This window comes from Oncorhynchus mykiss, chromosome 10, assembly GCF_057628025.1.
Source record: "Oncorhynchus mykiss isolate SJ-2025 chromosome 10, ASM5762802v1, whole genome shotgun sequence".
Lineage (NCBI taxonomy): Eukaryota > Metazoa > Chordata > Actinopteri > Salmoniformes > Salmonidae > Oncorhynchus > Oncorhynchus mykiss.
The window spans coordinates 35951897-35966512 of record NC_143031.1 but is presented as its reverse complement, the minus strand read 5'-3'; the positions used below and the strand labels follow the sequence as shown (position 1 = coordinate 35966512).

The 14616-nt window shown below is 43.4% G+C and overlaps 1 protein-coding gene across 4 annotated transcripts in view; it reads left to right on the top strand.

The window, feature by feature from the left end:
- The first annotated feature begins 1352 nt into the window (after positions 1-1352).
- Positions 1353-14616, top strand: part of LOC110533749 (transcription initiation factor TFIID subunit 1) — a 56587-nt gene continuing 43323 nt past the window's right edge. For all 4 annotated transcript variants that reach the window (XM_021618247.3, XM_090186492.1, XM_090186493.1 and 1 more), the window contains exons 1-2: positions 1353-1694; positions 1916-2030. In XM_021618247.3, coding sequence (XP_021473922.3) covers positions 1917-2030 — 114 coding nt within the window. In that variant the 5' untranslated portion in view covers positions 1353-1694; position 1916. The remainder of the gene's footprint in view (positions 1695-1915; positions 2031-14616) is intronic.

The window sequence follows — 14616 nt, the reverse complement described above, 5'->3', positions numbered from 1 at the left end:
AGCAGGACAATAGCCTAAAACACAAGGCCAAATCTAGAGTTGTTTACCAAGAAGACAATGAATGTAACTTCGTTACAGTTTTGACTTAAATCTACTTGAAAATCTATGGCAAGACCTGAAAATGGCTATCTAGCAATGATCAACAACCATTTTGACAGAGCTTGAATAATTTTGAAAGGGAAAATGGGCAAATGTTGCACAATCCAGGTGTGGAAACCTATTAGAGATTTACTAAGAAAGACTCACAGCTGTAATCACTGCCAAAGGTGTTTCTACAAAGTATTGACTCAGGGGTGTGAATACTTAAGTAAATTAGATATTTCTGTATTAAATTGTCAATACATTTGGAAAAAATCCTACAAAAATGTTTTCAGTTTCTCATTATGGGGTATTGTGTGTAGCTGGGTGAGAAAACAATCTATTTAATCAATTATGAATTCTGGCTGTAACACAACAAAATGTAGAATAAGTCAAGGGGTATGAATACTTTCTGAAGGCACTGTATTTGAGGCACTACTGAATGATGAAAACCTCACCTCTGCAGATAAAATGATTAAATATGAGAATATACACATTTTCTATGAACAGGAGGAGCATTCAGCACCTCTATTGACAGAGTCACCAGATTTTTTTTTTTAAATAGCACTTTCAAGATAGTCTGTGACATTTTCAATATATTCTGTGATTTGTTTTACAGTTTGCTCAAAGCCCACAACAAAAGACAGAGAGAGTAGATGCAGTGCATTCTCATTGAACAATCTTACATCCTACCTTGCTGTTACACCACTGTAATGCTGGTAGCATAGTGGTTAAGAGGTTGGGCCAGTTACCAAAAGGTTGCTGGTTTGAATTCCCTAGGTGAGAAATATGTCAATGTGCCCTTGAGCAAGGCATTTAACCATAATTGTCCCTGTAAGTCACTCTGGATAAGAGTGTCTGCTAAATGACAAAAATGTACACAAACATCTCATTGTCACTTTGCTTTGTGAGATGGGCATGGCTGACTGGGCTCTTGCCCTGGTGTTTGTCACACAGATTCTTAGTGGGAACAATAGAATAAATGTTGCAAGACACTGTCATAAAGGCAGAGACACCTCAAGCCAAGGATGTTTGCTCTCTTTCTCAGACCAGTGAGCTTAGTTACTTCTTAAAGGCTAGGAGTCAGGTCAGGTCACATCAGGTAACAACAACACTAATCATGTTGTTTTGATCACGTGTGTCAGTGTGTTACTACACTATCTTCACAGTCAGTGGCTTGCATTGAACGGCCCTGTACAAAAATAATCAAATACGCTATCCTGTAGATGGCGACACGTCACGCGCCAAAGGAAAACAACTGCCGGGGGGCAATCCTTCATGGGGCGGAAATGAATTATGCGCACGCGCATTGAACAATCTCACCAGTGTTGGTTGGTGTTGTCTGCATGGACTACACTTGAAAATACACTTGAAAATAAATGAAACCATTACATTTTCTTTCCAAATAACGGTCTTGTGAATTACTTTAGACTACGTGCAAGCGTACTCACCATTTTACTCCGTGTGGATAATGGCGTAGTGAAAGGAGATCGCATAGGGTGTTATGGCTAACGTTAGCTTGCTAAGCTAAACTTCGGTTAGGGTCCGAAGATATTTTCAAGCTGGCCTCAACCCGAGGCCAACTGGCCTTCCTAACTGAGTAAAAGTAGCGCAAGGTAAGATTAAACCTTCAACAGACCATTTTTTTGTTTTTGCATGCAACTCCTGTCTGTCATTCTATCCCATTTGCTGTGATCATGCATGCATGAATGTCATTGACACCCCCTTTAACTGCGTTCCATTTCTCCTGACAAGTAAGGACTAAATAAACAATGTAAGAGAGAATCTACGAATCACACATTGATATGACTAATTGATCAGTAAATGTTTCTCTCAGGATGTCGGATTCAGACAGTGATGAAGACCAAGACCGTCCCTTCTCTCTCACTGGCTTCCTCTTCGGGAACATCAATGAAGATGGTCAGCTGGAAGGAGACAGCGTGCTGGACACTGTGAGTGATTACTTTGTTACAAGAGGAAAACACTCTGCATAGAGTGCAAAAAACACAACTGTTTTGAATGCATACATTAAAGCAGGAATGGGCAATCCTCATGATGAGTTCACAAAAAGTCTGAACTCATCATGAAGGGCCGCATTGGCTGAGGGGTCTGCATAGCTACATCCTTACTCATATATGCAGTCAGACCCGGCCCTAGCCTTTTGGGGACCCAGAGTAGGGATGTGATAGAAAAAAATGCTTAACTTTTAAACATACAGTGGGGCAAAAAAGTATTTAGTCAGCCACCAATTGTGCAAGTTCTCCCACTTAAAAAGATGAGGCCTGTAATTCTCATCATAGGTACACTTCAACTATGACAGACAAAATGAGAAAAAAATATCCAGAAAATCACATTGTAGGATTTTTAATTAATTTATTTGCAAATTATGGTGGAGAATTGAGTATTATAATTAGAGTATTGCCATACAGGACTTCACTGCTGTCACTTGCCTTTCTCTGCCATTTTTCAGACTGTTAACAATGATGACATTTTATTTTTATTTTTATTTCACCTTTATTTAACCAGGTAGGCTAGTTGAGAACAAGTTCTCATTTGCAACTGCGACCTGGCCAAGATAAAGCATAGCAGTGTAGCAGCATAACAGACAACAACACAGAGTTACAACACATAGTTACACATGGAGTAAACAATAAACAAGTCAATAACATAGTAGGAAAAAAAAATCTATATACATTGTGTGCAAAAGGCATGAGGAGGTAGGCAATAAATAGGCCATAGGAGTGAATAATTACAATTTAGCAGATTAACACTGGAGTGATAAGTGATCAGATGAACATGTGCAGGTAGAGATACTGGTGTGCAAAAGAGCAGAAAAGTAAATAAAATAAAAACTATAGGGATGAGGTAGGTAAATTGGGTGGGCTATATACCGATGGACTATGTACAGCTGCAGCGATCGGTTAGCAGCTCAGATAGCAGATGTTTAAAGTTGGTGAGGGAGATAAGTCTCCAACTTCAGAGATTTTTGCAATTCGTTCCAGTCGCAGGCAGTAGAGAACTGTAAGGAAAGGCGGCCAAATGAGATTTTGGCTTTAGGGATGATCAGTGAGATACACCTGCTGGAGCGCGTGGGTGTTGCCATCGTGACCAGTGAACTGAGATAAGGCGGAGCTTTACCTAGCATAGACTTGTAGATGACCTGGAGCCAGTGGGTCTGGCGACGAACATGTAGCGAGGGCCAGCCGACTAGAGCATACAGGTCGCAGTGGTGGGTGGTATAGGGTGCTTTAGTAACAAAACGGATGGCTCTGTGATAAACTGCATCCAGTTTGCTGAGTAGAGTATTGGAAGCTATTTTGTAGAAGACATCGCCGAAGTCGAGGATCGGTAGGATAGTCAGTTTTACTAGGGTAAGTTTTGAGGCGTGAGTGAAGGAGGCTTTGTTGCGAAATAGAAAGCCGACTCTAGATTTGATTTTGGATTGGAGATGTTTGATATGAGTCTGGAAGGAGAGTTTGCAGTCTAGCCAGACACCTAGGTACTTATAGATGTCCACATATTCTAGGTCGGACCCATCCAGGGTGGTGATGTTAGTCGGGCGTGCGTGCGGGTGCAGGCAGCGAACGGTTGAAAAGCATGCATTTGGTTTTACTAGCTTTTTAAGAGCAGTTGGAGGCCACGGAAGGAGTGTTGAATGGCATTGAATCTCGTCTGGAGGTTAGATAGCACAGTGTCCAAGGAAGGGCAAGAAGTATACAGAATGGTGTCGTCGGCGTAGAGGTGGATCAGGGAATTGGCCGCAGCAGGAGCAACATCATTGATATATACAGAGAAAAGAGTCGGCCCGAGAATTGAACCCTGTGGTACCCCCATAGAGACTGCCAGAGGACCGGACAATATGCCCTCCGATTTGACACACTGAACTCTGTCTGCAAAGTAGTTGGTGAACCAGGCAAGGCAGTCATTAGAAAAACCGAGGCTACTGAGTCTGCCGATAAGAATATGGTGATTGACAGAGTCAAAATTCTTGCCAGGGTGATGAAGACGGCTGTAACAGGCTTGTAACAGTTTGGGTCCAGGGTGTCTCTCCCTTTGAAGAGGGGGATGACCGCGGCAGCTTTCCAATCCTTGGGGATCTCAGATGATACGAAGGAGAACAGGCAGGTAATAGGGGTTGCGACAATGGCGGCAGACCGTTTCAGAAATAGAGGGTCCAGATTGTCAAGCCCAGCTGATTTGTATGGGTCCAGGTTTTGCTGCTCTTTCAGAACATCTGCTATCTGGATTTGGGTAAAGGAGAATCTGGGGAGGCATAGGCGAGTAGCTGCGCGGGGGGGGGGGGGGGGGGGGGGGGATAGATTGGCCGAGGTTGGAGTAGCCAGGAGGAAGGCATGGCCAGCCGTTGAGAAATGCTTGTTGAAGTTTTCAATTATCATGGATTTATCGGTGGTGACCGTGTTACCTAGCCTCAGTGCAGTGGGCAGCTGGGAGGAGGTGCTCTTGTTCTCCATGGACTTTACAGTGTCCCATAACTTTTTGCAGTTAGAGCTACAGGATGCAAATTTCTGCTTGAAAAAGCTGGCCTTTGCTTTCCTGACTGACTATTGGATCCTGACTTCCCTGAACAGTTGCATATCGCGGGGATCCTGACTTCCCTGAACAGTTGCATATCGCGGGGACTATTCGATGCTATTGCAGTCCGCCACAGGATGTTTTTGTGCTGGTCGAGGGCAGTCAGGTCTGGAGTGAACCAAGGGCTATATCTGTTCTTAGTTCTGCATTTTTTTAATGGAGCATGCTTGTCTAAGATGGTGAGGAAGTTACTTTTAAAGAATGACCAGGCATCCTCAACTGACGGGATGAGGTCAATATCCTTCCAGGATACCCGGGCCAGGTCGATTAGAAAGGCCTGCTCGCAGAAGTGTTTTAGGGAGCGTTTGACAGTGATGAGGGGTGGTCGTTTGACCGCGGACCCGTAGCGGATACAGGCAATGAGGCAGTGATCGCTGAGATCCTGATTGAAGACAGCAGAGGTGTATTTGGAGGGCAAGTTGGTCAGGATAATGTCAATTAGGGTGCCCATGTTTACGGATTTAGGGTTGTACCTGGTGGGTTCCTTGATGATTTGTGTGAGATTGAGGGCATCTAGCTTAGATTGTAGGACTGCCGGGGTGTTAAGCATATCCCAGTTTAGGTCACCTAACAGAACGAACTCTGAAGCTAGATGGGGGGCGATCAATTCACAGATGGTGTCCAGGGCACAGCTGGGAGCTGAGGGGGTCGGTAGCAGGCGGCAACAGTGAGAGACTTATTTCTGGAGAGATTCATTTTTAATATGTGAAGTTCGAACTGTTTGGGCATAGACCTGGAAAGTATGACAGAACTTTGCAGGCTATCTCTGCAGTAGATTGCAACTCCTCCCCCTTTGGCAGTTCTAACTTGACGGAAAGTGTTATAGTTGGGTATGGAAATCTCAGAATTTTTGGTGGCCTTCCTAAGCCAGGATTCAGACACGGCAAGGACATCAGGGTTGGCAGAGTAGTGGAGAGTCGATTCCTCGACTCCAGGTGTCAACTCCAATTTCTTAGTGTCAAGATTAAACTCTGCAAGGAATCGACTCCTAAGATTCAATATTTTTGGAACGGAGGAGACAAGTGCTTGACTTGAGCAGTAGCTCACCGGGGGCTGGGTACCGGCACCTCACATTTTCTACTGCTTGAGCTCCCGTTCCTCTTATTTATTTATTTATTCTAGAATATTTGCCCAAAAGTATTGTGGAGCTCCTAAGTGTAAACAATACCGGCCCACAAAATGAGTACGTGCTCGTATTTCAGTCCAGGTCAAGCACTGGAGGAGACTAATTAGTTGCTGTACTTCCTAGAAAACAAAAACTTGCATCTTTCATAGCTAGCGAGGGATGGACAGGGAGGGGAGGAGCACAGTATAGGCAGGTTGGCAGTCAGAACCGTGCACTAGTCCAATCTATTGGTAATCAATAGCTGTATCTCACAATGAAATGCTGTATCTCACAATTTCTTGGCTTGCAATGTCTCGCAACTACAGTGAAGCAGGGCCTATCATTAATGAAGAGGCTAGGATATTGGGATGAGCGAGGTTCAACACTTAACTCTCACACAGTCACACACAGTATCTGCGCATGCTTTTGCTTCACACTGTTCACAGTGTGGCAGCCAGAGATATCAAAAGAGCAGAGAAGTTGAGCATCATGCTTCAGAGCTCTTGGTTGTTGCGGAAATTGACCCACTATGCGGTTTACTTTCTGCATCTACATGAAACATTAATCAATCAAATTGATTTTATAAAGCCCTTTTTACATCAGCAGATGTCACAAAGAGCTTATACAGAACCCAGCCTAAAACCCTTTGGAGCAAACAATGCAGATGTAGAAGCACGGTGTTTAGGAAAAACTCCCTAGAAAGGCTGGAACATAGGAAGATACCTAGAGGGGAACCAGGCTCTAAGTGGAGGCCTATCATGGCTGTGCCGGAGTCATAGTCCTAGGGCTCAGGTCCTCTGGGAGGGGAGAGGGGGAAAGATCCCAATTTCATAAATATATATATACACTGCTCAAAAAAATAAAGGGAACACTTAAACAACACAATGTAACTCCAAGTCAATCACAGTTCTGTGTAATCAAACTGTCCACTTAGGAAGCAACACTGATTGACAATAAATTTCACATGCTGTTGTGCAAATGGAATAGACAACAGGTGGAAATTATAGGCAATTATCAAGACACCCCCAATAAAGGAGTGGTTCTGCAGGTGGTGACCACAGACCGACCACTTCTCAGTTCCTATGCTTCCTGGCTGATGTTTTAGTCACTTTTGAATGCTGGCGGTGCTTTCACTCTAGTAGTAGCATGAGACGGAGTCTACAACCCACACAAGTGGCTCAGGTAGTGCAGCTCATCCAGGATGGCACATCAATGCGAGCTGTGGCAAGAAGGTTTGCTGTGTCTGTCAGCGTAGTGTCCAGAGCATGGAGGCGCTACCAGGAGACAGGCCAGTACATCAGGAGATGTGGAGGAGGCCGTAGGAGGCCAACAACCCAGCAGCAGGACCACTACCTCCGCCTTTGTGCAAGGAGGAGCAGGAGGAGCACTGCCAGAGCCCAGCAAAATGGCCTCCAGCAGGCCACAAATGTGCATGTGTCTGCTCAAACGGTCAGAAACAGACTCCATGAGGGTGGTATGAGGGCCCGACGTCCACAGGTAGGGGTTGTGCTTACATTCCAACACCGTGCAGGACGTTTGGCATTTGCCAGAGAACACCAAGATTGACAAATTCGCCACTGGCGCCCTGTGCTCTTCACGGATGAAAGCAGGTTCACACTGAGCACATGTGGCAGAGTCTGGAGACGCCGTGGAGAACGTTCTGCTGCCTGCAACATCCTTCAGCATGACAGGTTTGGCGGTGGGTCAGTCATGGTGTGGGGTGGCATTTCTTTGGGGGACCGCACAGCCCTCCATGTGCTCGCCAGAGGTAGCCTGACTGCCATTAGGTACCGAGATGAGACAATCCTCAGACCCCTTGTGAGACCATATGCTGGTGCGGTTGGCCCTGGGTTCCTCCTAATGCAAGACAATGCTAGACCTCATGTGGCTGGAGTGTGTCAGCAGTTCCTGCAAGAGGAAACAATTGATGCTATGGACCGCCCGTTCCCCAGACCTGAATCCAATTGAGCACATCTGGGACATCATGTCTCGCTCCATCCACCAACGCCACGTTGCACCACAGACTGTCTAGGAGTTGGTGGATGCTTTAGTCCAGGTCTGGGAGGAGATCCCTCAGGAGACCATCCGCCATCCGTTTTAAGGACATTACATCACATTTGAGTGTGACTCCAAATCCAGACCTCCATGGGTTGATAAATTTGATTTCCATTGATAATTTTTGTGATTTTGTTGTCAGCACATTCAACTATGTACAGAAAAAAGTATTTAATAAGAATATTTCATTCATTCAGATCTAGGATGTGTTTATTTTTTGGAGCAGTGTATATATATATATATGTGTATATATGTATGTATGTATGTATGTGTGTGTGTGTGTGTGTGTGTGTGTGTGTGTGTGTGTGTGTGTGTGTGTGTGTGTGTGTGTGTGTGTGTGTGTGTGTGTGTGTGTGTGTGTGTGTGTGTGTGTGTGTGTGTGTGTGTGTGTGTGTGTGTGTGTGTGTATATATATATGTATATGTATGTATGTATGTATATATATTGTGTAATACTTTTTTGCCCCACTGTGTGTATATATATATATATATATATATATATATATATATATATATATATATATATATATATATATATATATATACACACAGTGCCTTGCGAAAGTATTCGGCCCCCTTGAACTTTGCGCCCTTTTGCCACATTTCAGGCTTCAAACATAAAGATATAAAACTGTATTTTTTTGTGAAGAATCAACAACAAGTGGGACACAATCATAAAGTGGAACGACATTTATTGGATATTTCAAACTTTTTTAACAAATCAAAAACTGAAAAATTGGGCGTGCAAAATTATTCAGCCCCCTTAAGTTAATACTTTGTAGCTTTGTTTGCTGCGATTACAGCTGTAAGTTGCTTGGGGTATGTCTCTATCAGTTTTGCACATCGAGAGACTGACATTTTTTTTGCTGCGATTACAGCTGTAAGTTGCTTGGGGTATGTCTCTATCAGTTTTGCACATCGAGAGACTGACATTTTTTCCCATTCCTCTTTGCAAAACAGCTCGAGCTCAGTGAGGTTGGATGGAGAGCATTTGTGAACAGCAGTTTTCAGTTCATTCCACAGATTCTCGATTGGATTCAGGTCTGGACTTTGACTTGGCCATTCTAACCCCTGGATATGTTTATTTTTGAACCATTCCATTGTAGATTTAGCTTTATGTTTTGGATCATTGTCTTGTTGGAAGACAAATCTCCGTCCCAGTCTCAGGTCTTTTGCAGACTCCATCAGGTTTTCTACTAGAATTGTCCTGTATTTGGCTCCATCCATCTTCCCATCAATTTTAACCATCTTCCCTGTCCCTGCTGAAGAAAAGCAGGCCCAAACCATGATGTTGCCACCACCATGTTTGTGGACAGTGGGGATGGTGTGTTCAACTGTGTTGCTTTTACGCCAGACATAACGTTTTGCATTGTTGCCAAAAAGTTCAATTTTGGTTTCATCTGACCAGAGCACCTTCTTCCACATGTTTGGTGTGTCTCCCAGGTGGCTTGTGGCAAACTTTAAACAACACTTTTTATGGATATCTTTAAGAAATGGCTTTCTTCTTGCCACTCTTCCATAAAGGCCAGATTTGTGCAATATACGACTGATTGTTGTCCTATGGACAGAGTCTCCCACCTCAGCTGTAGATCTCCGCAGTTCATCCAGAGTGATCATGGGCCTCTTGGCTGCATCTCTGATCAGTCTTCTCCTTGTATGAGCTGAAAGTTTAGAGGGACAGCCAGGTCTTGGTAGATTTGCAGTGGTCTGATACTCCTTCCATTTCAATATTATCGCTTGCACAGTGCTCCTTGGGATGTTTAAAGCTTGGGAAATCTTTTTGTATCCAAATCCGGCTTTAAACTTCTTCACAACAGTATCTCGGACCTGCCTGATGTGTTCCTTGTTCTTCATGATGCTCTCTGCGCTTTTAACGGACCTCTGAGACTATCACAGTGCAGGTGCATTTATACGGAGACTTGATTACACACAGGTGGATTGTATTTATCATCATTAGTCATTTAGGTCAACATTGGATCATTCAGAGATCCTCACTGAACTTCTGGAGAGAGTTTGCTGCACTGAAAGTAAAGGGGCTGAATAATTTTGCACGCCCAATTTTTCAGTTTTTGATTTGTTAAAAAGGTTTGAAATATCCAATAAATGTAATTCCACTTCATGATTGTGTCCCACTTGTTGTTGATTCTTCACAAAAAAATACAGTTTTATATCTTTATGTTTGAAGCCTGAAATGTGGCAAAAGGTCGTAAAGTTCAAGGGGGCCGAATACTTTCGCAAGGCACTGTATATGTATATATATATATATATGTGTGTATATATATATATATGTGTGTATATATGTGTATATATATATATATGTGTATATGTGTATATATATATATGTGTATGTGTATATATATGTATATGTATACATACATACATACAGTGGGGCAAAAAAGTATTTAGTCAGCCACCAATTGTGCAAGTTCTCCCACTTAAAAAGATGAGAGGCCTGTCATTTTCATCATAGGTACACTTCAACTATGACAGACAAAATGAGAAAAAAATCCAGAAAATCACATTGTAGGATTTTTAATGAATTTATTTGCAAATTATGGTGGAAATAAGTATTTGGTCACCTACAAACAAGCAAGATTTCTGGCTCTCACAGACCTGTAACAACTTCTTTAAGAGGCTCCTCTGTCCTCCACTCGTTACCTGTATTAATGGCACCTGTTTGAACTTATCAGTATAAAAGACACCTGTCCACAACCTCAAACAGTCACACTCCAAACTCCACTATGGCCAAGACCAAAGAGCTGTCAAAGGACACCAGAAACTAAATTGTAGACCTGCACCAGGCTGGGAAGACTGAATCTGCAATAGGTAAGTAGCTTGATTTGAAGAAATCAACTGTGGGAGCAATTATTAGGAAATGGAAGACATACAAGACCACTGATAATCTTGCTCGATCTGGGGCTCCACGCAAGATCTCACCCCGTGGGGTCAAAATGATCACAAGAACGGTGAGCAAAAATCCCAGAACCACACGGGGGGACCTAGTGAATAGCCTATAGAGAGCTGGGACCAAAGTAACAAAGCCTACCATCAGTAACCCACTACGCCGCCAGGGACTCAAATCCTGCAGTGCCAGATGTGTCCCCCTGCTTAAGCCAGTACATGTCCAGGCCCGTCTGGAGTTTGCTAGAGAGCATTTGGATGATCCAGAAGAAGATTGGGAGAATGTCATATGGTCAGATGAAACCAAAATATAACTTTTTGGTAAAAACTCAACTCGTCGTGTTTGGAGGACAAAGAATGCTGAGTTGCATCTAAAGAACACCATACCTACTGTGAAGCATGGGGGTGGAAACATTTCAAGGTCTTGGAGTGGCCTAGCCAGTCTCCAGATCTCAACCCATAGAAAATCTTTGGAGGGAGTTGAAAGTCCGTGTTGCCCAGCAACAGCCCCAAAACATCACTGCTCTACAGGAGATCTGCATGGAGGAATGGGCCAAAATACCAGCAACATTGTGTGAAAATCTTGTGAACTTACAGAAAACGTTTGACCTCTGTCATTGCCAACAAAGGGTATATAACAAAGTATTGACCAAATACTTATTTTCCACCACAATTTGCAAATAATTTCATAAAAAATCCTACAATGTGATTTTTTTGGATTTTGTTTTTCTTATTTTGTCGGTCAGTTAAAGTGTACCTATGATGAGAGTTACAGGCCTCTCTCATCTTTTTAAGTGGGAGAACTTGCACAATTGGTGGCTGACTAAATACTTTTCCCCCCAAACCTTTTAGCTGCCCCCCTCTTGACAGTGGAGTTTTAGAGTTCGCTTTCATGCAATCTGCTAGTGTTGTACGGTATACTGAAACTTAGGTTATTTTTTTCGATTCTAGAACAGGAAAAACGGTTCGGTATTCCAATTGTTATTACTTTCTATACTTCTGTCAAAATGTGTCCCACGTATCAACTCTATCAGCGCAGCCGATGTCCCCTTATAGCGCAAGGCGTGCCACGTGCCTGCTCCACCTTCCCACTGCTAGCCTGCACTGGGAATCTGGGCTGCATCATGTTAGCTCCACCTACTCACTGCTAGCCTCCACTGGGAGTCTGGGCTGCATCATGTTAGCTCCACCTACTCACTGCTAGCCTGTACTGAGAGTCTTGGCTGCATCATGTTAGCTCCACCTACTCACTGCTAGCCTGTACTGAGAGTCTGGGCTGCATCATGTTAGCTCCACCTACTCATTGCTAGCCTGTACTGAGAGTCTGGGCTGCATCATGTTGCACAGAAGTTAACACCGTTGAATAATGTGTCACGGCTTGTATAAAAATTTAAACAATGTCCATACAGATGAGAACAATGCAACAAGATACCGCTGGTAGTTTCCAGCTTTGTAAACTTTTCTTGCTAGCTTACAGCTTAAGTGAACATCAAATCACTACCCTAGTACTTTGTGATAATATGCAAACCATAACGCAAAATGTGCTGATTTCAAAGCTGATTACCACCGAAAATTTTATTCATTCACTTAATCGGTCTCTCCATTATGTCGTTCCATCAGCCAAAGGTTATCTATTTTCTCAGTGAACTGTCAGTGTGTGTGAATAGGGCTGGGACAGGCCGCACCCCACTTGCCTCGTGAATTACATAGCTGGTTAAAGAGACTTTTATCAAATAAGTTATTTCTATGCTAATGTTGATCAGTACAACAAAATAAGTCCCAAATGAAAGGGAAACAGATTGTTTGTCGTCTGTAGGCCCGTGAAATCTGCCAAAACAGTAATTCAGTAATCCAATACAAGCATCTCTGTCAGATGGCGCCGACAGAGATGGTTGCCTCGCTTCAGGTCCTTAGGAAACTGCAGTAATTTGTTTTTTTATATGTTATTTCTTACATTGTTAGCCCAAACAATCTCAAGTGTTATTACATACAGCCGGGAAGAACTATTGAATATAAAAGCAACGTCAATTTACCAACATTATGACCAGGAATACGACTTTCCCAAAGTGGATCCTTTGTTCGGACCTCCACCCTGGACGTGGGATCTTATCTCAGAGGCCAATCCTAAACAAGGCGGTCTCCGCAGGGAAGGCAGACGGAGCAGCCTACTGGTCAGACTTAGAAGGCGAGCACACCATACACCGCTTCCCAGCATATTACCTCCCAATGTCCAATCTCTAGTCAACCAGCACAGTTACAATACCAGAGCTAGTGTTATGTCTTGTAAAATCGCAAGAGTAAACAGTACTGCGAGGAGCACCTTTTTCTATATATGCATTTGTCTATGGAATAGGCTCCCCTTGGAGATCAATATTTTGTTTTTATAGAAATAACTTGGACAAGGTTGTCTAAGGAAGAGAAACCACTACACTGTCTGCTGGTCAGTTTATTTTATTTATTTATTTAACCTTTATTTAACTAGGCAAGTCAGTTAGTAACTAATTCTTATTTACAATGATGGCCTAACCCTGCCAAACCTGGACGACACTGGGCCAATTGTACGCCGCCCTATTGGACTCCCAATCACAGCCGGATGTGATGCAGCCTGGATTCAAACCAAATCAAATCGAATACAACAGGTGTAGAGCTTACAGTGAAATGTAACTTACTTACAAGCCCTTAACTTCTTGGTGACGGGGGGGGGCAGTATTGAGTAGCTTGGATGAATAAGGTGCCAGAGTAAACTGCCTGCTACTCTGTCCCAGATGCTAATATATGCATATTAGTAGTATTGGATAGAAAACACTCTGAAGTTTCTAAAACTGTTTGAATGATGTCTGTGAGTATAACAGAACTCATATGGCAGGCAAAAACTCTCTGAGCTCTGAGGCGCGGTCACGAGAGTTAGCTCTCGTTCCATTGCTTTTCTACAGACAATGGAATTCTCCGGTTGGAACATTATTGAAGATTTATGATAAAAACATCCTAAAGATTGATTCTATACTTAGTTTGACAAGTTTCTACGGGCTGTAACGGAACTTTTCATCCGACGTTCGACTGGACCTGAACTCGCTTTTGGATTTGTTTACCAAACGCCCTAACAAAAGAAGTTATTTGGACATAAATGATGGACATTATCAAACAAAACCAAAATTTATTGTGGAACTGTGATTCCTGGGAGTGCATTCTGATGAAGATCATCAAAGGTAAGTGAATATTTATAATGCTATTTCTGACTAATGTTGACCACCCAATATGGCAGATATCTTTTTGGCTGCTTTGTTGTCTGAACGCTGTACTCAGATTATTGTTATTTTCCGTAAAGTTTTTTAAAAATCTGACACAGCGGATGCATTAAGGAGAAGTTTATCTCTAATTCCATGTATAACACTTGTATTTTCATCAACATTTATAATGAGGCCTCCCGGGTGGCGCAGTGGTTAAGGTGCCATCAGAGTCCCTGGGTTCGCGCCCAGGCTCTGTCGTAACCGGCCGCGACCGGGAGGTCCGTGGGGCGACGCACAATTGGCCTAGCGTCGTCCGGGTTAGGGTGGGATTGGTCGGTAGGGATCTCCTTGTCTCATCGCGCACCAGCGACTCCTGTGGCGGGCCGGGCGCAGTACGCGCTAGCCAAGGTTGCCAGGTGCACGGTGTAGCCTCCGACACATTGGTGCGGCTGGCTTCCGGGTTGGATGCGCGCTGTGTTAAGAAGCAGTACGGCTGGTTGGGTTGTGTATCGGAGGACGCATGACATTCAGCCTTCGTCTCTCCCGAGCCCATACGGGAGTTGTAGCAATGAGACAAGATAGTAGCTACTACAACAATTGGATACCACGAAATTGGGGAGAAAAAGGGGTAAAATTAAAAATAAAAATTATAATGAGT